The sequence below is a fragment of the Carassius auratus genome, chromosome 18 (assembly GCF_003368295.1).
Source record: "Carassius auratus strain Wakin chromosome 18, ASM336829v1, whole genome shotgun sequence".
Taxonomy (NCBI): Eukaryota; Metazoa; Chordata; class Actinopteri; order Cypriniformes; family Cyprinidae; genus Carassius; species Carassius auratus.
The window spans coordinates 19,419,090-19,445,888 of NC_039260.1; the positions used below are offsets into that span (position 1 = coordinate 19,419,090).

The 26,799-nt window shown below is 35.6% G+C and overlaps 1 protein-coding gene across 1 annotated transcript in view; it reads right to left on the reverse strand.

Moving 5' to 3' along the window:
* The window catches only part of LOC113118617 (contactin-5), a 284,385-nt gene that overhangs the window by 52,106 nt on the left and 205,480 nt on the right, over nucleotides 1-26,799 (reverse strand). The window contains exons 9-12 of the mRNA XM_026287922.1: nucleotides 23,598-23,779; nucleotides 16,672-16,808; nucleotides 16,047-16,176; nucleotides 10,376-10,520 (exon numbers count right to left, since the gene is read on the reverse strand). Coding sequence (XP_026143707.1) covers nucleotides 10,376-10,520; nucleotides 16,047-16,176; nucleotides 16,672-16,808; nucleotides 23,598-23,779 — 594 coding nt within the window. The remainder of the gene's footprint in view (nucleotides 1-10,375; nucleotides 10,521-16,046; nucleotides 16,177-16,671; nucleotides 16,809-23,597; nucleotides 23,780-26,799) is intronic.

Here is a 26,799-nt window from a genome sequence, read left to right on the forward strand (position 1 = left end):
AGGTTTGTTAAATATCATTTGTGATGCATCCACCGATTATGTTTCAAATAGTATGATATAAGAGAGTATGAAACGAGAGAGAGAGAGAGAGAGAGAGAGAGAGAGAGAGAGAGAGAGAGAGTCATATCACTCAGAGGTTCAAACTGAGCAAAAATATGCAATGTGCATACAATTAGCACGACATCTGTCTGTTGTGACCATACCAATTCATGTTTTCACACAATATAAATCAATTAACTCGTTTCTAAAATGCTTAAAGGTGCCATAGAATGCAAAAATAACTTTCATAAGGTGTTTGAACACAGTTGTGTGGCTGTAGTGTGTGAAAACAACCAGCCTATAATGGTAAAAATCCACTCTCTCATTGTTTTATAATTCCAAAAAAAAAAAAAAATCACACAAGCACTTCCCGACTATGATGACATAGTCGGTGAACGTCCCGCCCATTTGTGACACTCTCTGCCCTATTAGCATAAATACAGCATTGAATGAGAAGCTGCGGTCTGCCAAAACTGTTCTCTTGCTGTAGCTGCTGGAGATATGTCAGCGCCGAAGAGCCATTAAAAGCAGGGGCGGATGTAGAAAAATATTGATGGGGTGGCGAGAAGGGGGCAGGAATTTTTGAGGGGTGGCAACAGATGGCAGACGTGTATATATACTGAATTTAGTCACAGTTATCGATTGATGATTATTGATGATAAATAGTATATGTGCACACTACAAAAGGGCACAGGCTGCCATTTACAAACTTAATCTCATGCAATCAATGTCTTGCATTTGAAACCGTTTATATAAGGAATAAGAGACCATACCCCATGTAATTAGGAGCATTATAAAAGGTTAAGTGTTATCAACATGTCAATATATTATAAGAAACACGAGACTTTAACAGCCAATGACATTTACTGCTGGGGAGACTCAACTGATTTTCTATTGTTTAGTGTTAATCACCATCTAACTCAACCAGTCAAGAGTTACATTTAGCCTCAGATGTTATATGAATATGGTCCCTGAAGCATAGGTTTTATTAGCTGAAAACAATAATAAATAAATAATGATTATAGGCACAAATACAAATTTACAAAAAAAATATTTTTTTTTTTATATGGTGTTATTGTTTTGGCTAAGTTTAAATTAAAACATCCATGAAAACTTGTGTGATATTCCTTTAAAGTAACGTTTTAGTATATCTTTTTTTAAGTATATTTTACTGTGCAATTTCTTACATAATTTCTTTGAGTTAGACCAAACTTTTATTTTGGCGGGTTGTAGACGGAGTTTCTTTGTTTTTTAATAAACTATTAGGCCTATTATTATTAGCTATTAGGCCTACTTGAAGTATCGCATACTCTACTGTGCAACAGTACTATATTTCTGTTTGAATTTCTTCAACTTATACCGAAATTTTATTTTGACAGGTTGCCGTAAAGACATTGCCGTTTCTGTCAGTCTGTGTATACGATACGAATGAATGACGATAGTTTTATCAAATGAAATGGTGAAATCCTCTCATAGCACGCTGGTGTGCACATGTGTAGCCTACATCATGTGTCAATATAGTGAAAGGCTGGAAACACCACGCGTGCGTCAGTGTGTGTGTGTGTGTGTAGTAGAGCACACAATGAGCACTCATTCCCAGAGACGTGTAGATCAAGACCTTTAATTTTCACAGACACTAGTCCACATCAAGATCTAATTTAAATGTACAGCCCTACTTTTGATTTATTCATTCAAAAATGTAGTTCTGCTTTATACAGCAAGTTTCATTTGTGACTGAATTCCGCGATTCAATCCTGTCACTTTTCAAACACAGACGGGGTGAATTTATGAATGAAAGTGTAAAAGTTCTGACACAAAACGAAGTTATATATCCTCACACTTTTTAAAAGTGGGTAACGTATCACATACACCACTGTAACGTTAGTTATTTATCATCTTAAAGTCTGTGCTTTCATCATAGCTTCATTTCTTGATAGATAGATAATCATTTTACCTCTTTCTCCTGTGTCTCCTGGAGAAAGTTTTCCAAACAAACCAGTCTCTTGCCGCTCTGGCGTCCTCTCGTGCTGGCTGCATTTACTGCAGTCGGACATTGGAGATTCGTGCTCATACATTTTTTTAAATTGGCCATCATTTTGCATTTGCCACTCTATGTCACCCCGGTAGATCCACCCCTGATTAAAAGTGTTGTGTGTTGAGATGCACCAAAGAACATAGGAGTCTCCATAGGAGTCTCCAACGCTGAAGACACAGTGGTTAAATTTCATGTTCAAAGGGAAAAAAACCGGAAAAGTTTTATACTTATGCTAACATTTTACACTGGACTTGACTGCTTCACAAACGAGGATCAGTGCAGCGCTGGAGTTATTCAAAGATTGCTTTGCGCAAATGTCCAGACTTCAGACAAAGTAAGCATCACGTGTCATAGTTTGTTTTCGAAAATAACTTCTTGGCTCTCTGTAAGGCTAATGTTGCTAAAGCTACCATTGTCTCTGCCTGTTTTCACTAATGCTGCCTTCATGTGGAATCAGAATGATTGTGAAAAGGACTGTGGTAGTTAAAAATAGCATTTGAAAGCAATGTGTGAGGTCAGAACATTGTAACACTGGTATGCCCGCAAGCATGAACTGTTGGATCTCAGCACTCTTCTGAGCAGGGAGAAAGATTGCCAGGTTTTTACAACAAAATCCTCCCGCGGACATGAAAAGCAACCAGCGGCAAGCTGCAGACTTAGCAACTCTGGAAGGCAGGTGGGAGCAGCAACTCATTTTCATTTAAAGGGGACAAACACATAAACAGAGTGTTTGGTTCATACCCTAAAAGTGACAATTTCAAGAAGCTATAAAAAAAAAAATTAGGTAACACTTTATAATAACTGCACACTATTAATCATTAATTAAGCATTAGAAAACAGATAATTCATAATTTATAAAGCATTAATAGACAGTAATAAGCATGTATTATAAATACAGATATAAGTGCTTTATTCTTGATTTAAAAGCATATCTATAATGTGTTTAATAATTGTATTTTCATACTTTATTCATGATCAATTTATCATTTCTCAATGAAGTATAGCATTATTTACAAACCAGTTATTTAGGAGTTGCCAGTGATTCATAAGATCACAAGAAATGTAGTAAATTCAGGTAGTAATAAAGCATTTAGTAGTGGTCAGTTAACTATTTATGTGAGCTCATCTAAAGTGAGGACTAGTTATGCCTTGTAAAGCATTTATAAAGGATATTTAAAGGCTCAGTTATCTTCTAAACAAAAAACGGAAACAAACACCACACAGTGATACAGAACATAGAAATATTAACAGCCTTTAAATCTCATTTGTAAAAGCTTTACAAGGCATAAATAGTCCTCACTTTAGATGAGCTCACAAAAATAGTTAACTAACAACTACATATGTTTTATAACTACCTAAATTAACCCTGAATTACAGTAGAAATACATGTTAATAAACCATTTATTAACACTATAAGTAACTATTACTATATGTCTGAATAAAAAGATGCATGAATGCACATTTAAATAGTTTATTAATCATTTACTTACAATTTCTAAGTGATCTTATGAACCACTGACAACTCCTTAATAACTGTAAATAATGCTATACTTAATTTAGAAATGATAAATTGCTCATTAATAAAGTATGAAAAAACAATTATTAAATACATTATAGATATGCTCTTAAATCAGGTATAAAGCATTTATATCTGTATTTATAAACTGCTTATAAATGTCTATTAATGCTTTATAAATGATGAATTAACTGTTTCCTAATGCTTAACTAATGATTAATAGCATGCAGTTATTATAAAGTGTTACCAAAAATTATCTGTGTGGTATTTTGAGATAAATCTTTGCATACAATCTGGGGACATCAGAGAATAATTGAAAATATTGTATCAATGCATTCTATGGCACCTTTAAGTTTAAATTCACAAAAGTTAACCCATTGCAACATTTCTTAAACACAGCATGACAGAAATGCAGACCTAATGTTCCAAACGTTAAATATAGTGTAAAACTTCTACTTCTCCCATAAAAGCAGCTTAAAAGAGCTGATAAGTATGATTTGAATTAGTGATCATTGAGAAATAGCTGATTCCAATCTTAATAAATAATTTCAAGTATTTCCATTACATGGCCATGCACAATAAAAAGACACTCTCTGGATTGGTTTTGTTCAAAACAATACAGAACAACACAGAGAAGCAGAAAACACAGACAATGTCTAGACTAGAGGATGGAGAATTGCATGAGGGAGAGGAATAGTTGTATGAGGAAGAGGAATGGTTGGTTGGACCAAGGAGAGGAGTAGTTGGACCAGGACCTTCTGTTTTGGTTTAGCTACCAAATAAGACATCAAGAGACTACAACTGACAGTCAGGACTGCTGAGAGGATTATTGGTGCCCCCTGCCCAACAACCTCCAAGATCTTTACACTTTCAGAGTGGGGAAAAGGGCTAAAAAAACAGCTTTTGGACACCACACACCCAGCCCACTCTCTCTTCCAACTGTTGCCTTCTGGTCTGTGCTACAGAGCACCGATCCCCAGAACAGCCAGGCACAACAGTTGTTTCTTCCTGCAGGCTATCTTTAGCCTAAACAATTTAAACATACATTTTTATACATACATACATACATACGTATTTTTGTCCATACTTTCTTCTGAAATGGAAGCTCCTGTCACCAAGTCAAATTTATTATGTGAAAAAATAAAATTAAAAAATAAATAAAATTACATACATGGTAATAAAGCTCTTTCTGACTTTTTGACAAGCGGGAGGGATTTATTCATTTATTTATTTTATTATCACTAGCATCAATTCTATTTTGCCAATATTCTGTCACTTTTCTTTTACATTCCATAAAGTCCTACTATAATGACTCCTTCACTATGCTGTACACATTCTATCTAAAATAAATCCACACATTCACACACACAAAAATTAACTAGCTGACTGAATTATTATTATTACTATTATATTTTAATGGATCTCATATTGTATGATCTATACAGGTCAAAATGAGACAAGTAATACACTTTTTGTAATGCCATTAATTGTTATCATTCTGGCAGTCTATGCACTATGATTGACTTTACTGTATGTTCCTATTGGATAGAATTCCAGTGCCAATGTTTTGGCCCAAATGACTCAATTTTGGGTTGGTGTGTTTTGATAGACATAGTATATATAGAATAAAAGGTATTCAGCATTTGAAAGTTTTTTATTTATTTAACAAAATGTGGTTTTGTTCAGAAAAATAACTACTCTAGTTAGCAAATTTTGTGATGTAGATGTGTTCCTGTGTTAAGAGTATAGAAAAAGTGCTTTACATATTGGTAAATGCTTGCTTGTATAGCACAGTATAGCATGTACCTAAAATGTATATAAATATTAGATGTCACTTTACATCTCCTAGTAATATATCTTATCAAGATGAAATTTAAATCATAATAATGCAACGCAATACAATGATGATTCAAAGATCAAACATATAAACATTTACTTTTTTCATATAACATGATATACGGATACACAAATAAATCTAAGCTGCTTCAGTTTGGCAAGTGTCCATCTTGAAATCTCATTCTTATGTTTACTTTAAAGAAATCAGTAAGGATTTTACAGCAGAAAAAAAGGTGTTGCCCTGACCTTGTCAGATTCCTTGATTCCTTGATTTGTCATTTTCATGGTGTATATCAAAACGAAATTGTTTCATCCATCCACTACTCAGTAATTCAGTTTAATAGTTACTAATCAAAAGAGCACAGTTTAAATACAAATATACTAAATTACACTTAAAAAATACAATAAAAAAAAATTAAAAAAATCAATTTCAAGTTCATAGATCTGTGTTAAAGAAGATGTGCAGTTCAGATCTAAAAGTGCTGTTTGTCAACTGCAAGCCGTTCTATTCGCCGTGGGAGTTTCACTCGTTCATTCTGGTGAGTGTTGACATTCCTCCATGAGCGCACATGAGCTCAGCTTTACAGAAACTCGCTGATCAGATCACAGAGACAGAAAAACAACACCCGGACTCTGTACTAATCATTCTCAGGGACTTTAATAAAGCAAATATCTCCCATGAACTGCCAAAATACAGACATCACATCACATGTCCCACCAGAGACAGTAATATATTGGACCACTGTTACACCACAATAAATGATACATATCACTCTGTTCCACGAGCAGCTTTGGGGCTGTCTGATCACTCTCTGGTTCATCTTATACCAACCTATAATCCGAAACTTAAATCTACTAAACCTGTAGTAAGGACTGTGAAACAGAGCAGGATTTCCAAGCTTGTTTTGACTTCACTGATTGGAGTGTTTTTGAAGCTGCTACCACCAATCTGGATGAACTCACAGAGACCGTCACATCCTATCAAGGGCGTAACTTTGGGTCTACCATTGGGGGGGTTAAACTCACGGCATATTTATTAATTTATTTATTTATTGAATAATTTTCTTGTGTAAAAGATAACATGCTAATTTCCATAATTTAATTATGCAATCCGCTCCAAAACGGGTGACTGTATTGGAGCAAACAGCAACTTAAGTTACAATTCAGTGACATTGGTTCTACACCGTCCCTGGCCCCCTCTGGTTTTACCTCATAGGACACTGGCAAACGAACATCTAGCCAGCCAACTCCAGTCAACAAAACAAATCATCAGATAACTCAGTGTTTCTCAAACTTTTTCTGCCATTCCCCACTTCGGAGGTAGGAAGGGTTCCGAGCCCCACCTGTCCCCAATCACCCCAACAAAATGTTAATAAACTGGGCTTTAAGATCAACTCTTAAAATGTATTTTATTAACATCAGATTTTAAAAACTTAACCTCAAATAACAACATTAAAAACTTTCAAACAGAGAAAATGAAAGTGCAATTATATTATCACTTTGCATGAAATAAGACTCAAAAGTAGATAACAAAATAATAATAATTGTGTTTGCATTTAGCCTCTGATAACATCAAATTCAGAAACTGAGAAAATACAAGTATGGACTGACGTTAACCTTAGTTGTGCTTTGATTCATTTTGTCACTTTTCAAACTCCATGCAAAAAAAAAAAAAAATATATATATATATATATTATAATCATCTCAAATTGAACCGGAGGTGGTGAATTCCTAATAATAATTCAACGTTAGGCTACGTATTTTAATAAGATAGATACCTAAAATACGTTGTGAATACAGCCCAACTAAAGGTGTGTGAACAACAAAACACATCCACTTGCACATATTTGACAATCGGAATATCAGATATATTCTGCTATAGCTAACAAATTTGTGAAATTAGAATAAAAAAGGAAATAAAAGCAGATCATCCGTCATTCAGGGCTGACAAGCAATTAATTATTTGTCTCCATGGGAACCATAAAGCGATACTACGATCAATAACGATCGCCTTGAAAAACGTTTAAACTTACGTGTGAAAAGGTTAAGTAAGGCTTACATTTAAATGTGTCTTTGTTTTGTTTTGAGTGTATGGTCAATAAATAAAGGAATTAAAAAGATGTTTGTTATGTCTCTAACTTACTCCCCACACTTTGAGAAACGCTGAGCTAACTTAACAGCTAACTTATTAGGTACCTCCGATTGGTCAGGATTTTTCTTTTCTTTTTTTTGGCTGGTGTCGACAAACAATAAAAAATCATTGTCTGGCTGCCTTTCAGTGTCCTTTTCATCTTTCCGTCAGCTTTCTCCACCCATTCATCCCAGCAACTGCACAAAATAGTGACAAACTTGGTAGAGAAAGGCGGTTGGGTAATACCAAGTAGTCGGTGCGGTGGGCGGGGGGTACATTACAGATTATTTAAAAAATGATACTATCTTTCTTGATGGCAAATTATATTAATAAAGAAAACGAGCAAAAGTATTCATTCTGAATATTTCCTATTATTTTAATCTTAATGATTTGATGATATTGAGGGGGTTATATTACTTGGATCTGATTTTTTTGGGGGGGTCATGACCCCCGTAACCCCCCTGCAAATTACGCGCATGCATCCTATATTAGTTTTTGTGAGGATATATGCATTCCTGCATATATATAAACTACCATTAAGTAAACAGAAGGCATGTAGAAGATTGTGGACAACAGCTTTTATTTCCAGCAACAGTTTGATCATTTAGAGGCCTTAGAAATTTGCATCTCAAATATAATGCCATAGGCTTTATAGAGTTAAAATCCTTTGTGAATTTGCATCTTATTATGAAAAAAGGTGATCATGTAAAGGTTACAAATTAGCAAAAAATTATGCAATGCAAATGCCAGCATTGACTTTGGACATGCATATCCTTTGGAAAAGAGAACCTGGGGAAAGTGTCATAGGACTTTGTTAAAGTACTAAAAACCTTTTCAGAAATGCATGCTGCATAAGTGTTTCAGGTTTCATCACAGTCTTGGCAGGAGTAAATTAGCTCACAGTCGGTGCATGTGGCACACGGCATTCAGAGGCAAGCAAGGTGTGAATTCTAAGGATGACGACACTCAAAAATGTGTAAAGAGAGATAGTCTATCAGTATTTTTATACTGCTAAGTCGCAGGTCTGTTCTGATAATGTCATGGACAGCAGAGAATATAGAACACAAATTCAAAATTATAAAAATGTAACCAACCATATTATGCATAATGTAATTCATAGGAATAGTTCACACAAAAATAATATTCTGTCATAATTAGCTTTTTTTGTTTTTGTTTCAGTCATTCTTGCTAATGCAATAAATGTCAATTGGGTCCAAAACAACTCTTAACTTTTTAATGTACAGTGGGGACATTTCTCATAATATCTTATTTTGTGTTCCACAACAATTCGTATAGCTTTGGAACAAGGTTAGGGTGAGCAAATGATGACATAATGTTATTTTTTGGGGTAGATAAGCTTGTAAAATATATAGGTTTATCAACCTTTAAAAGGAAGGACTCTTTTATTTCTTTGTGACACTGAAGACTATGGGTTCAATCAAACTGTGATTTCATTATTTGGTAATATGGCTAATACGAATTCAACAATTTACTCAGTGTTTGTTTCCTGCTGCATTTACAAAATTGTCCAAGTTTGCCATTTAGCTTGTTTTATAAAGCATCACAACACAACCACTGACACCATGGGAATAATGTGAATAATATAAATTCTTTCAGATGAATAGGTCCTTGTGTCTAGACATGTCTGTGGTGAGGACTCTCAGTTATTAAATAGCAGTCCTTTCATAGACTTGTAGCCTACAGCGCTCAACGGGGGCCGATAATTTCAGATCTGTCACTCATGATGAGTGACACGTCTTCTCCATCTATAGCTCGTACATGGGCTAGCGTTCATTTTCCTCATGCTGATTTAAGATTATGCATAAATGAACGTCTACAGCTGATGAGCTACCAGCCAACAGGCTCTACAGTATTATGGCTCAAACAAACTATATTTGAATTCTAATGAGGTTACATGTACAAGACCTTAACAGATGAATAAAGCAGAATGTCATACATTAACTGACTCAAATGGGTTACATTTAACCCTGCATGTGCACATTTTAAAATGTCATCCTTTCCACAAAATCTTAGACTGTAATAAGAACAAAAGACTGAAATCTCCTTAATAAAATGTAATACGCAGTATGAGTTTCAGTGACTGTACAAAGAAAAAACAAAAACAAACAAAATACAAATTAAAAACTACTGAAAAAAAAAAAAAAAAAAAAAAAGTATATATATATATATATATATATATATATATATATATATATATATATATATATAATGCCAATAATGTACTCTTAACTTAATTACTCACACTTATTATGCAGCTCTATGGAACACTTGATTCTGACATTTCCCCCCCCAACTTTTTATGAAAAGTTAAAAACATTTATTTGAAGTATGTTTATTTTTTATAATGCAAAATCTTTTGAATTTGACACTTTTGATAAATTTAATGAATCTACTGAGTACACACACACACACACACACACACACACACACATTAATAACAAACAAACTAATAAATAAGAAATCAACATGACATCAGTCACAATGCAACCCTGCACAGCAAACTAGTCTAATAGCTCTGTGAGTGCAAACAAACCTGTCATCACATCGCACCTCAGCAGAGCTAAACCCAGCGTGAGACCGGTAATCATTGGACAAGAACATTGATTAAAGCCCCTGTGCACACAGATTCATGTAAATGCATGCGTGTTTATGGGCATATTTAATTGGAATCAATTAAAAACATGGACCCTTAGGAGTGTACTGCCACTGCTTCATCCTGAATCCTGATAATTATCACCCCTTCATGCAAAACATGTACAGTCACAGAGCTAACCACACTTCAGGGATTTAGACTCACCTTCGGCTGGGCTGGACTCTCCTATCATTTTTCCTCCATGAGATTCTGGGTTTGGGCGACGCACGTGGACGGCACTCCAGAGACACGTCTTTTCCAACGGTCGCAATGAGCCGGACGGGGTTGGTGCTGAACACGGGAGCTGACGCTGTTTATGAAAACAAACACATAGTTTCATCCTAAAGTATCTGTTAAATCAAAAATGAAAATTGTGCTATCAATTTCTAGTCAAAGGACTGAGTATCAGTGATCATATCCAAAAAAACAACAACTGACAATTACATATAAAGAAATTTGAAAAAAAAAGAAAAGGAAAACGGGAAAATCACGCCACTAATACACTGTTATTTCAAATGGATATTCCACTCAAAAAGGAAAATTCTGTCTATACAGTTGACTTAGCCATTGACTTCCAGAGTAAGGAGAAAAAAATACTATAAAAATCAATGGCTACCGTCAACCGTTTAGTTACCAACATGCTTCAAATATATTATTTTGTGCTCAACAGATGAAAGGAAGTCATACAAGTCTGGAGCAACTTGTGGATAAGTACATGATGAAAATTTTCATTTTTGGGTGAACAGATTTCTGGAACGCTTGATTTTAATTGGTCAGTTGCAACACAGAGACTTCTTTCATTACATACAGTATACTGTGTTCCACAGTAGAAGAAACTCATAATGATTTCAAATGAGATGAAGTGACTATTTTAAATAATTTAAGGGACCAGAACAAATGTAAAAAATGTTTACACAGTAAATAAAAATCTAATTTGTTATATGCAATGCATAATTCACACACTTGTTCAACAAAGTAATTAAGCTGGCACTGTTCAACTAATGATATGTGCATACTTTTATAAATATTCACATGTGACCATTTATCTTGCCTCTCTGTACAACTCGTAGAACTACTGATCCCACAAGAGCAGTAGGAAATGAATAAATGAGACATATTAATATTATTATTATTTTTTTTTTATAAAATAACAGGTCTGTTTTCAGAGACAGGGTATTTGTGGGACTCTAAAGGGAGATAAAGGTTTCTGGAATGATTGTTATGAAGGCATTTTTGTCGTTCTGAATGATGGGTTCATAATTAGTAGCTTTATTGTTATGTGTGACGGTCTACCAGAAGTAAAACATTTCCAGGCTAAACGATAAAAAATAATTCAGCCCTAGACGAGCGCATTTGAAGATAATTACTGTTAAATGTCTAATATGTCTGCAGGGAGTTTCTGGGCAAGCTGATGCATCCGATGAGTAGAATACAATTGCTAAGTCACAAAATCAAATGCTGGTTAGTGCTGAAGTTAATGCAGTGATTGTTAAGCAGGGGACGGGGGCCAAGTAGGGGGCTGAACCAAACTTACAAGGGGACATCAAAAGTTATAAAAAATTCTTTCAAATGAGGAAAAACAAGTGTAAAATTAAGTAAAAACAAAACAAAACAAAAAACAGAAATTGTGTACATGGGGAGAAAAAAGAACTGGGAAAAGTGAGGTTGGAAATATCATAATTTGGAGTGTTGTCCTAACATTAGAGAAAATATGAAAATACTGTTCCATATTATAATTTTTTTGCAAACACTGGATGATCCATGACGGTTTTTATGTTTTGTGAGAGTTTTCCGGAGATTAGAATGCGAGAAGTTGGAGTCCTTCTGTGACGATCGAGACCCAGTGAGACACAGGGACAGAGAGAGATCCAATTGCAGGTATGTTTATTTAGGGTAATCCAAATCGTAGTCCAAACAAGCTAGGTCAAAACCAGAAAACAATCCAAAAGAAAACAAACAGGGAAGGAACAGGAAGGGAACAAGAACAGGAACTCGGAATGCAAGGAATCTCAGAAGACGAGAAAACAGGATAACGAACGGAAAGGACTCTATACAGACAACAGGAAAGGACTGGTAAATATAGGGAGGCTACTGACAAATAAGTTAAGGCACCTGGTGCAATTAGCAGGGGTGCAATTACTGTGATGAAGGGACAAGGCTAGTGGGAATTGTAGTGCCTACGGTGAGGTGCCTAAGGGGAAGTGAGCCCAGTAGTGAACACCCAGGGAAACAGAGACCAGACAGCATGACACTACAGTCATTCAGAATAATACATTATTATATGCTTTCTAAGTACCAATTAACAGACAATATGCTGGTATTAAGCATGCTAAAAAGCTGATGGTTAATAGTAAATAGTGTTTCCTAATCTAGAGTGTTACCAAAATACATCATTCCATGCAAAGCCGAAGAGATGCTCAATTCTGTATACTTATGTTCATTTTTAAAGGGACTGCATTAAAGGCCTGAGCTTTTCAAGGACATGTACTCCAGTGGCTGGGGAGGACATTGTGTGATGGTATTCTAGCGAGGAGAGCTAAACACATATGGGCTAAAAGTGATGATGTCTGCAGAGCTGCTGTAGCCTTCTGGGGCCTGTAGCTACATGCTGACAGGCCTCGTCAGGAGTGTTTAGTCAAAGGTTGCGCCGTGTTTTTTACGGGTGACATTAGGAAATATGACATTTTAATCTCTGCAATTGCCAAAGGGCCCTGCAATCCACCACCCCCATGCTGAGAGAGTAGCGACCAATGAATGACTTTTTTTAAGCCTGGGGGGGGGGGGGGGGGGGGGGGGGGCGTTGGGTGCCTGTCTTTGTGGTAACAAATATGCGTGTGCCTACTTTGAGTGCAGCATACAGCATTTACGGGAGACTTAGTGCATGATTTTAAGTGGGAGTTTTGACATGCGTCTTTCACTGTGAATACTAAGAGGTCTTTCGTACTCGGTGACCCACTGCTAGTTCACTCTGGGCAGCCCACTTCACTGGCCTCCAGGGCATGAGCAGCATGGCTGTGGCACACATGCGGATGTGCTGGCACTCAAGTCGGCCTGCAGCTATGGCTCATCTAAATGAAGGCTGCTTTTAGCTGTATAATATGTCGCTGCAATATGTGCTTGCTTTATAACATAGAATAGTCAAAGTCACGGACGACAGCTCTCCCCATAGGCGCTGAGTTACTGGAGGATTAGTCCCAAATACGACCCAAAAACTAAAAACACACCTCTTCTGACTGTCACTCCAGAGAACTAAACAATCACTTTGGAACTAGGAGGGAAATGGACCAGTGAGGGGGAATATCCAGTGAGTCACCGTCTCTCGAAAATGATATGTTATGAAAATAGCATTTAATATTGTTCATATTCTTTTAGCAATTGTGCCTGTGTGACAATAAGACCAGAGAGACATCTGTGACAATATACAGTATGAATATCTGTATTGATATTATATTGAATCCTTGCTTTTTGTGTATATTTATTTATGTATGTATTTTATCATTTTTATGCAATAAAATTACAATAAATTTCAAATGTATAAACTACTTTTATTATTTCATTTATATTACATTTCAAATTATCAAGGATAAATACACTTTACATACACATACACATGAATACACATTTATAATAAATATTTCTATATATTATTAAATATTATTATAGTATAAAAATTTCAATTTCAAATCAATACTGATTATATTTCAACACTGATAACAATATAAATAACTATTATTATAAACAGAGGACCAAATACTTATTGATAATAACTGAGCACCAAATCAACATATTAGAATGATTTCTGAAGGATCATATGACACTGAATAAAGGCTTCTGAAAACTCAGCTTTGCCAACACAGGAATAAATTGATTTTTTAAAATATATATTAAAATAGAAATATTCAAATGGAAAGCCAGTATCTTAAATTGTAAGAATATTTCACAATATAACTGTCTTTGCAATATTTTTGATCTAATAAATGCAACACTGGTGAGCATTAGACTTATTTTAAAACTATATATATATATATATATATATATATATATATATATATATATATGTGTGTGTGTGTGTGTGTGTGTGTGTGTGTGTGTGTATACTACAATACTACAATATATTACAAATAAATTAAGGTATCTTCATTTTGTTTTCTTACAATTTCTTACATTTTATTTTTGATCTGTATTTATTTTATTTTTTTCATTCTGCTACATTGAGTCATTAGGCTTCAACAATGAAGTGAACATGAATGCTGTCAAAAGAAAGAATCGTTTGTGTTCGTCTTGTCTTAGAATGATCAGAGTTCTGTGGACAAACAAAAGCTCATAATGAGGAATGTAAATGAAAATGACCCCCAGGAAAGTGATGAAAAGACGACCACATGCATCTTGGAATATGTGGGACAATCAAAGCTGACAGAGAGAAAATGAGGGTGTCTCCAGTAAACACGCAATCCCAGTTTGCATCTCTCTTTTGTCTCGTCCTTGGCATCAAGAGACTGAGAGCACAGGCGCTTTCATAAACGACTCTAACATTTATTTATTTTTTATTTTTTTGATTACACTGAGACTGAAAAACAAGCTAAATCCGATCCAAAATTACTTTTTTTTCTCCTCAAACCCTTTCTCTTTCTCTCTTTTTATTTTGTCTGTTGTACTGTTTGTGACAGCTCTGTCTGTGTAGTCTTCGGTTAAGCCAATCCTTGTGGACACCTAACTCAATATCACTAAAGTTTCTTTCTTCCTCAAATGTGCTGCCAGTAGACTTTTCCCTAAAAGTTCAAAGACAGACAATTTTCTTTTGCTATTTGGCCCTGTTTTGTCTTTGCTGCCATCCTGCAATGACTGTTTTCAGGCTTCAGGATTATTTCTTTGTGTGTGACTGAAAGCCGCCTGTCAATAGGTGACCTGCTTAACAATTACAGAAAGAAAGACAGACACATGCTTTACCTGTGGGGTTAAAATGGCCTTTTCAATATTGTTCACCAGACGTAATGCTCTTCAATATATATATTATTACGGGTGTAACGGTACGTGTATTCGTACCGGACCGTTTCGGTACAGGGCTTTCGCTATGGTGCACGTGTGTACCGAATGACGGAATGCAATATTTTATGGGTGGAATATAAGTAAATTTTTGTGTTTCCAAACGAACATATTAAGTGGCGGAAGTCTCCGCGTTCAGCGCAAATCCCGCCCTGCAGCTGTTTCTAAGGCCGGCGACACACTGGCTGTGTGGCTCAAGAGTCTCAGCTGCGTGGCGTGTCCGTTTTTAATTCGGCTTCCATGTTAATAGGTTAGAGCTTAAATGCGTGCATGCTAGAAATAGCAGCAGTGCGTCAGCGCCGCGTCAGGCACGATTCTGGTGAAGCAGGCCTACAAGCTGGGAATGGTAATGCTGCACTGTAATCATAGATATTTATTTATATTTTTCATTATATTTTATTATATGATATTGGTTTGAGACTGAGAGTATTTTATTTAGGGGAGAACTTTGCAGCAGTATTTTTTTTCTTATCCTTTTTTTCATATATATATTATTAAAAAGTATTTTTTTAAAAAGTGTATAGTAATAAACAACCTGCAGTTTAATGTTTGCATTTCTTTCCCTTACTGTGCCGAAAATTAACCGAACCGTGACTATTTGTTTTTGTTGTTGTTTTTTTGTTTCTGCATCTGCTCTTAACTGCTTTATCCATGTGTGTATGTGTACCACTTTTCATGATTAGGAAACAAGTAAAAATATCTAAACATGTCTTTATGATAATGCCTTTAAGATAAAAACTTTTTTTTTACTATATGTTATGCTGGATGCTGGAAATAGCTATAAATCAGTTACCTAGTATTTTGAGCTCTGCGCTGGAGTAGATGGCTCCATACTTGTTCTCTGCGATGCACTGGTACATTCCCGAATCAGCCTGCTGTAGTCTGTGAATGATAAGCTCCCCATTCACCATTTCCACTCTGCTCTGTGGGGTGACAACAGTTGCTTTAGAACCATGTGTTCACCTGTCAGGCTGCTCCTCAAAGCATATTTAATGTCATTTCCACATCATCTACCAGACGGATTCCAGTATGAGACCTATATATGTCACAACTGATATGTCATTAAACTACCACTCAGTGGTATGTTATGCATTAAACAACAGTAAGGTTTGGTTCTCAAATCTGATTGTTTTAACTGCTTTCTAATAGTGCTGAATATGTGTTTTTTATAGGACCATTTTCTTTTTTTTATACACGTTGGACCGTCTACCCATGAATTGCAAGAGTATATGTAAATAGATTAAATGGTACTACAAGCTTAAACTGTGATGGCCAAGCATTTGTGAGTTGCTTGCTTGCTTGCATAAGACATGTTTCTGGCCTTAAACACAAGTCTCCAGTTGAGAAACATTTGAAATATTAAAAAGATCTCAGAGATGTATTTTTCCTGTAAGTGAGCTGTGTGTGTGCGCGTGTACCTGTGAGTTGAGAGCTTCTCCGTTACGCAGCCAACGATATGTGGGCCTGGGTTTTCCTGTGGCTCGACACTCCCAATGGAGCTGCTCTCCGCTGTCCAGTTGAGTGTCATTTATCATGCTGATCCACTGCGGCAGAGCTGTGCCAGTAACACAGAGGAGACAAGAAACATATGCAAGATCAGGGCTTAACTGTAAGGATTTTTTCCCCTTCAGATTTGTACTTGTCATGGTAAAAAAGATCAAATAAATAATAATATATATATAATATATATATAATATATATATTATAAAAAGAAAGTAAAATAAATAAAATAACTGTATTTTACTTTTAGTTCATTTAGTTCTTATTTCAAAAAAAAAAAAAAATAATAATAATAATAATAAAGAAATAACCACACTGAAAATGTAAAATAAACTGTAGGATTTACAATTTTCACTAAGAAATGAATTTAAGTAAATTTATGCAAAAAATAATATAAATACTTAAAAAAATAAAATAAAATAAAAGAATCTACTATTAATTAAAAATTCAATTTTTATGTAAAAAGACTACATATTTACCAATTTATATATATCTTACAATATATATATATATATATATATATATATATATATATATATATATATATATATATATATATTGCTATATTCTGCATTGACAATATATTTTGTTACTTAGGCTTGCAGCAGTGTTAATTGTGTGACAAATCAATTTTCATTAAGACGATTAACACAGCACTATGTAAGAATGTTTGTTTTGGTGTTTATTCACTATTCAGTATCGGATGAGCATCAGTATATTGGATACACAATAAGCTTATCTGATTTTTGGCAACTAGACCAAAACTAGACTGGCATTGTACCCGCTTCCCCCTCTGCATACCATTCTCATTGAAAAGTAGCCTTTTCTGAGCATCACACTGTACATTTTTTAAATTATTTTTATTTGAAGCACTTTGCCTATGAAAAATAATTCTTCACCTGATAGAAACCAATACAGATAATTACAACATAAAATGCTCTCCAACTGATAAAATATATTGCTTGATGAAAAACTTTGACTATAAACGATGACTGTAAAACTTTGTTAACATGAAGCACAGCTGAAGTTTGTAGGTAGCATGTGTCGCATTGTCCTTTTGTAGAATGAATATGTATGAGGGGATCAGTGGGGAGTGATTTCATTAAGAATGATGAGCAAAGAAGTTCTTAAAGCAGTGGACCTTTAGTACCCAGCATGCACAGGAAAGTCTTTGAATTTCATGTGAACAAAATTAACAGTCAAGAGGCTTTTAGAGGCTTGATAAGGAGACATTTCTTTAATCTTTAAAGCAATCAGACTTAAAATTTGGTAACACTATATAGTATAGGGACCGATACTTACTTTTAACTAGTTGCTTATTAGCATGCATTTTACTAGCATATTGGCTATTACGTAGCATATTACTAACATAATAGAATTTATAAAGCACACATTCTACATGACCATAATCTACATCCTAAAGGCCTTTGCACATGGAGTCCAAAATTTTCGAACAATGAAAAATAAATACAACCTCTCATTGTATCAATCATATTTACAAAAGGCAGCTGACACTTCCGTCAATCATAAAGATTTTTTACAAAAAAAAAAAAAAAAAATCGGATCAGGTTTGAAGTTCTGCATTTTCACATATGTAGGTAGCATGCAGTTTGTTAGGAAAAGATGAAAAAATTAAAAAATTAAATAAAAACTACAAAATGAATGCAACAATTTTGGACTTAGAGTACAAGGACCTTTAATCCTACCCAATACCTAAACTTAACAACCACATTTCTTACTATTATTAAACAGTAATTAGGAGATGAGGCAAAAGTTGTAGTTAGTTAATAATGAAAACTGGACCTTAAAATAAAGGGTAAATAAATCTTTTTGTGGAGAGAGGAAAGGTGTGAGTCACCTCTGGCAAAGGCATGGACTTCTTGAGTTACAGCTTTACATTATAATAAAACTTACTTCTTCCCACTATCCACACCACTATTCCTCACTCCAGACCCACAGCCAGGACAATAATGGCAGGCCACAGCCTTGAGGAGGATGCGCACCTATGCCTGTCGGCAGCCCCCAACTCGTTGTTCAACCAGAACACGCAAGCCGATCTGCAGCTGCTACACATAACATATAATTCACACAAACTGCGGCAGACGGCTAACCTGCTCTGAGAGAGAAGCTCACTGAAGGCAAGTCTTCAATCACATTGGTCAAGAAAAAAAGGGCTTACAGACAGAATTGGGTGTATGCAAATTGTAAGAGCAGACATGTGTTTGGAATACAGTTGGCAGGTGAAGGTAGTAGCTGTGATCCTTTCTTAAAGAGCATTTTAAAGTTTGGCAGTGGAGATCAAAATAATAAATTGCAAAGTTGTGCAAAACTTCAATAGAAAAAAACACCTCTTAAAACCACTTTAAAACATAGTGAACTTTTGTAACTTTTTTTTGCTGACTCATACATACCAAAGTATTTCATAATGTCATTCATCATGAAATACAAAATTTTTCAATATTTTAAAAGGTGTTGATTTGGATTTTCATATATTCCTTTTACTCATGGTTGTGATGTCACTACTTAGATTTCTGAAGGGTCCTTACTCAAAATTTAGTTTCCATAAATGTTCTAGGTGAACTGGAAAGAGACTTCCCTTATAAACATCCAAGAATGTCTATTAATTAAGGGACTTGATGTATATACACTGAACAAAATTATAAACGCAAACGCTATTGTTTTTACCCCCATTTTTCATGAGCTGAACTCAAAGATCTAAGACTTTTTCTATGTACACAAAAGGCCTATTTCTCTCAAATATTGTTTACAAATCTGTCTAAATCTGTGTTAGTGAGCACTTCTCCTTTGCGGAGATAATCCATCCACCTCACAGGTGTGGAATATAAAGATGCTGATTAGACAGCAGGATTATTTGGGTGCGTAACACAATTTGTTTTACGCAGTGCAACACATCTCCTTTTGAATAGAGTTGATCAGGTTGTTGATTGTGGCATGTGGAATGTTGGCCCACTCCTCTTCAATGGCTGTGTGAAGTTGCTGGATATTGGCAGGAACTGGAACACGCTGTTGTTTGCGCCTATCCAGAGCATCCCAAACATGCTCAATGGGTGACATGTCCGGTGAGTATGCTGGCCATGTAAGAACTGGGATGTTTTCAGCTTCCAGGAATTGTGTACAGATCCTTGCAACATGAGGTGATGGTCGTGGATGAATGGCACAACAATGGGCCTCAGGATCTAATCAATGTATCTCTGTGCATTAACTGTTACATCAGCAAACTGCTCAACCACAAGACGCCATACACACCGTCTGCCATCTGCCCTGTACAGTGAAAACCGGGATTTATCCATGAAGAGAACATCTCTCCAATGTGCCAGTCGCCATTGAATGTGACCATTTGCCCACTCAAGTCGGTTACGATGATGAACTGCAGTCAGATCGAGACCCAGATGAGGACTACGAGCATGCAGATGAGCCTCCTTGAGATGGTTTCTGACAGTGTGTGCAGAAATTCTTTGGTTATGCAAACCTATTGTTGCAGCAGCTGTCAAGGTGGCTAGTCTCAGATGATCTTGGAGGTGAAGATGCTAGATGGGGAGGTCCTGGGCTGGTGTAGTTACATGTGGTCTGCGGTTGTGAGGCTGGTTGGGATGTACTGCCAGATTCTCTGAAATGCCTTCAGAGATGGCTTATGGTAGACAAATGAACATTTAATTCACAGGCAACAACTCTGTTGGTCATTCCTGCAGTCAGCATGCCAACTACAATCTCCCTCAAAACTTATGACATCTTTGACATTGTGGTGTGTGATAAAAGTGCACATTTTAGAGTGGCCTTTTATTGTGGCTAGCCTAAGGCACACATGTGCAATAACCATGATGTCTAATCAGCATCTTGATATGCCACACCTGTGGGAAGTGCTCACTAACAAAGATTTAGACAGATTTATGAACAATATTTGGCCTTTTGTGTACATTAAACAAGTCTTAGATCTTTGAGTTCAGCTAATGAAAAAGGGGAGCAAAAACAAAAGTGTTGCGTTTATATTTTAGTTCAGTGTATTTAAAAAAGTATTTTGCTGGTAGAAAGTGGGTTATATTCCAGTATGGAACCAGATCTGAATAAAGTAAATATAGTATTCTCTTGTCAGTACTTTGTGAGTAATTTTTTTGTGGCTTTGTAACTGGGGTATGTAGGTTTAAAGCCAAGTTTACTCTCCAACTCAAAATATCAAACATCCTTGATATTCTCAATTCTCAACAATTTGTCTAACTCTCGTATGCTCTTTAAAATCTTCCTCCTTTATCCTCCTCCTCCCCCTCCTCCATCAATTCTAACAGTTGACGACTTTGTCACGTTCTTCATTTAGAAAGTTAAAACCATCAGTGCACAATTTTCCACACCACAATCTGTCAAGCACATATTATCAGCAAACATACACTCATTCACATCCTTTTCTTCACTCTCTGAGGTTGGTTCTATTCCATCTCATCTCCTTCAAAACATTTCTCCTGCAGTTTTACCTGCACTTACACACATCATTAACATATCCCTTCACACTGATGTTTTTCCCTTAGCATTTAGACAGGCTCATATAACCCCACTACTTAAGAAGCCCACCCTTATAATCCATCTCTTTAAGAGAACTACAGACTGATTTCCATTCTTCCTTACATTGCAAAAACATTTGATGTGTTCAACCAAGTCACTGCCTTTCTCATACAGAACAACCTTCTGGACAGCAACCAGTCTGGTTTCAGAAGTTTAAATTCTACCAAGACTGCCTTGCTCTCAGTTGTTGAAGCCCTAAAAGACTGGCAAAAGCGTATTCCAAATTCGCATCACTAATCAATCTAGATCTGTCTGCAGCTTTTGACACTGTTAACCACCAGATTCTCCTTTCAACCCTATTGGCAAAGGGCATCTCAGGAACTGCACTCCAGTGGTTTCAGTCTTATCTTTCAGATAGGTTCTTCCAGGTATCTTGGAGAGGTGAGGTGTCCAAGTCACAACATCTAACTACTGGGGTGCCTCAGGGCTCAGTTCTTGGACCACTTCACTTCTCTGTCCACAGTACATGGCATCACTTGGTTCTGTCATTCATAATCATGACTTTTCATATCACTACTAAGCTGATGACACTCAACTCTACCTCTCATTCCATCCTGATGATTCGATGATAGCTGCTCACATCTCAGCTTGTCTAACAGTAATTTCTTGCTGGATGAAAAACCATCTCCTTCAAATCAACTGCTTGTGGTTCCATCAAACCCATCGTTACATCACAAGTCCATGATGACTTGAACTGAAATAAAAAGTCACCTGCTACATCTTTGATGACCTGGGGGGGGGGGGGGGGTTTGGGCTGAACTATCCCTTTTACAGTTATACTCTGAAATGCTACTAAAATAATTCATGAAGAGATGCAGAACATTACACACATGTACTAAACTAACAATTAGAGCACAATTTAAGTATATTAGGACATTGTTGTGACGGATAAGACAGATAGTTGTTGTTTTGCCAAGCTTTGTTTAGCCAGACTGTGTGATGAATCATAGATCCCAGTGAGTCATAAACCTCTTAAAACCAGGTTTTCATAAAATCACTGGGACACTGCATTCATCTTGTGGCCTACTGATACACTTACTTTTATGACAAAACACACTTCATCTAAGTCACAAACTCTATTGAACGAATAAGGAGAGAGGAGTCTGCAAAAGATAAATGGAGGTCCCATATGCCCATATTAGGCCTCTATCAAAGCTACAGTGGGCCAGGGGAAATATGTGGGTCAAAAAAGTTAGCATTTTCAGCTACACAAGCAAGAATAATGATAAAATAGCCTCTAAAATTTAATTGGACAAAAGTCTTCTGAGGACAGATCCATTTTGTCCTCGCAAAACTGACAAAAATGTAAGTTGGCCAACTCTGCTTAAATTTATACCTTCTGTCATAAAGGCCAGTCAGAATTATGCCAAAGAGAGTGAGTGTATGCTCAGTGGAATAATTTACGAAGGAACCTAATCAGAAGTGGACCCAACGGATCCTGTTCCCACACTATTGCGACACATTACTTCAAAGCCTTTTTACAAATAGCTCTTACATTTTTACATTTTCTGACGAAAATGTGAGTAGTGCTCATCCACCCAAAACTAGGGTGTTCTGGGTGGCTGCGAAAGCAATGCTAAAGCATTTTGTGATGTGAATGAATGTTAAAATAGAGCAGAGGTCTACAGCCCTTTTAATGGAGACTCACTGTACTGTAGCGTTTAACTCCAACCCTAATAAAACCAACCTGAACCAGATAATCCAAGTCTTCAATAATGCTTGAAAGTCATACATCACTGTGGTGTGTTTAAGCAAATTGGAAATAAACATTGTAGAACAGTGTCTTTAGAAGCAAGATCGAAGACCAGACCTCCACTACAGAGCCCATCCAAAAGTTTCTATGATAGTCTGGTCCAGGGATCAGTATCTTAGATTTTATAGGTATGTTTAATATGGAATACAGCTAAACTCTGCAGGACAGTTGGCTTCCAGAGCTGTAGTTGCCTATACTTGTTTAAATATATATGTATTGCATCTTCAAAATCTCAAAGAAATAGCACATCTCCCCCCAATAAGCCAGATGATTTGAGTCATCTTTCAAGTCTGTAGGATAAACTTGCCTTGGCTTTCACCATTATCAATCCCCCACTCACTCATTACATTTATTCATTTAGCAGATGCTTTTGCTGCAACTTACAAATAAGTAAAATGAAGTGATTCATACCGCTCATTCTGTTTCTCTTATTATATATAATTCAAACATAAACCTTAAAGAATTTTCCTTTTTAATGATCTGGTTGCACAGTTTTTTTAGAAGCAAAGCTGTACTCACTATAGACCTGGAGGTGTCCTCTGAATGCGGTGCCTCCTCTGGTGTTCTCAGCTTTACACTCATAACTCCCAGAATCCTCTAGCTGGATGTTGGGGATCTCAAGTACAGCCTGTGATTTGCGCAGACGGGCTTTTTTGGGGATGTTCCCACTCATCTTCCTCCAAGTGATAGTGGGGACAGGACTGAGAAAATCCAAAATATATATATAAGAAACACATTTTTAATGAAGTGATATGTCATTTTATTATGATCTAATAGTTTATCATATCCCAGTTTGTTTGATAAAATTAACTAGCGTGATTTTGGCTCAATCAATAGTGTGTTTCCAACTGCAGATGAGGGAAGCATTCAGAAGTCCTTTTTGAAAAAAATAGCTGCTCGCACAAAATTCAAGGCATTGATGTTTGCCTACAAAACTACCACTGGCTCTGCACCCATTTACCTAAATTTGTTACTTCAGACTTATGTGCCCTCTAGAAGCTTGCGTTCTGCAAGTGAACGTCGCTTGATTGTGCCATCCCAAAGAAGCACAAAGTCACTTTTACGGACTTTTAAATTAAATGTTCCCTTCTGGTGGAATGAACTCCCCAACTCAATCCGAGCAGCTGAGTCCTTAGCCATCTTCAAGAATCGGCTTAAAACACATCTCTTCCATCGTTATTTGACCCTCTAACTTTAACACTCACTATTCTAATTCTATTCTTTAAAAAATCTAACTACCTTTCTAATCTTTTTGTATTCTATTTTCGGTCCCACTTTATATTAGGTGGCCTTAACTACTATGTACTTACATAAAAAATAAGTACAATGTACTTACTGTGTTCATATTGTATTGTAAAACACTTTTGCTGCTATTGAGATGGGATAGGGGTAAGGTTAGGGAGAGGGTTGGAGGTATGGGTAAGTTTAAGGGTGGGTTAAGGTGTAAAGTATGGGTCAACAGTGTAATTATAAATGTAATTACAGAAATTAAATACAGATGTAATTACATGTAGTTTTTTTTAAATGTAAGTACAATGTAAAAACATGTATGTACACAATAAGTACATTGTACTAAATTATTAATTAAAATGTAAGTACATAGTAGTTAAGGCCACTTAATATAAAGTGGGTCCCTATTTTCTTTTCATTTATTATGCAATTGTATATGTATGTGTGTGTGTATGTGTAAAGACCTCTAACTAGATTGCTCTATTCTTTTATTTTTTATTCTTTCTGTTTTCTTTTCATTTATTATATTAGTTAAAATCCCATGCTACGTGTACTGTGTTAACCTAACTGAGACTTGTTATAGCACTTATATATCATTGCTTTTTTTGTTGTTTTTGATTGCTTCCACTGTCTTCATCTGTAAGTCGCTTTGGATAAAAGCGTCTGCTAAATTAATAAATGTAAATGTAATGTAAATGAAAAGCTGTCATTATTTTTGCAATAGAGACCCCCTTTTTTTTTTGGAAATATTGGTAGCATTTATTTTCTCCACGAAAAAAAAAAAAGGAGTCAAACAGCGTCAAATAATTATTTGCTTTGATATGAATCACAACATTACATCCTTTGATTTGAAGCAAAACATATAAATAATAAAAGAAAATAATAAAATAAATAAATAAACAAATAAATGTATTAATGTCAGAATTTTTTTTCAAGACTCTAATATGTTTTATAAGTACTAAATAAATCTAATGATGTTAAAGACATAAATCAAACAAATCTGTTAATTGATTGTTATAAGTAAAAAAAAAAATATATACGTATCTATATTCAAATATACTTTCATTTGATTGGATTCATTTGAAGTGCTTCATTGGAGTGAGTGTCACTGCTGAATACAGATGAATGTCAATAAATTGGTTTTTAAAAGTAACAGCAAAGTCTTTTATTGATAGATGAGCTCTATCTTTTACTTTTTAGGGTATTTCCTTATCAGGAATTTGACTTTTACACATAATATTACTGTAAAACATGTTGAAATCACTGTGACTTGTGGCTTTTACTGAAGCATAAATCATACACTAACAACATCACAAAAACCAGTTGTTGCGATCCATTCTAGCTTGCGAAGCAGTGTACTTAGTATATTTTTCATCTTCAAAAAAATAAATAAAAATAAAATAAAAAAACAATTCCTTTATCTCTGCCCAAAACGTGTATCTGGTGATTTGTAAAAGCTGATACAGAGGTCTTTTTGAAAGTACGAACAGGACAATCTGATATGGCAGCTCTCTGTAAGTGGCTGTGTACTGGGTAACACAATAAACGTCTAGATAGCGGTGTAGATAAGCAGTATTTGTACACTGCCATCCATCCCTATTTGTGGCTGTGGCGGGCATGTGATATGACCTCCTATGTGCAGCACCCGCGTGTAGATAACCCGCTCTATCAGACACGATCAGCACTGCTACTTGGTGACAGCTCCATTTCACAGCTTTCCAACAATGGAAATGTGACGCCGAGGAAAACCCAGACACCAGCATCAATCATCTGCAGGGCTTTTTACTCCTTTTGTCCCTCTACATCCGCTAAAATTGTACAAGGACATTTATCCACACATACTGAAATTTCTGTCCTGTCAGTTTTAATCACGGTGGGTCTATGATAAATTCATGGGGTCATTTAAATTGTAGAATAAACATTTAGTCTTCGAAGATTTAATTTTGAAGTTTAATTTTAGATATCAATTAATTTCAATTCAATTCAAGTGCATTGCTAGATGTCGATATTATTTATCTTATGATTACTAATCAAACAAAAAGTTCTGGTTTTGAATTTTGATCTTAAAAAAAGTTCTTCTAAATAAATATTTCAAATGTCACATTCGATACATCATGCTGTTATGTATCATATGGTATGATATAGAAGAAACTGAGCAAAATATGCAACAGTATGTGTAGCAAGGAGCGAGGAACGAGTACACTAGGGATACACAAAACAATAATACTTTAATCCAACTTTCAAAGGAATACATGGGACATATAATCTCTGACCAACATGAACTGAATGGACTAGGGTTTATAAACACAGGATTAGGTGCTAGGAATGGCTAATTAAAATGGTACACGACACACATGGGGAGGAAAAACACAAAACAAAGAGTTCAGGGGCATGACATATATGGCCAAAAATTTAAATGAAATTCTGATTGGTTTTAATAATTTATAACTTTATAAAATGCAAATAACATTTTATTTTGTCATTTTAGTTG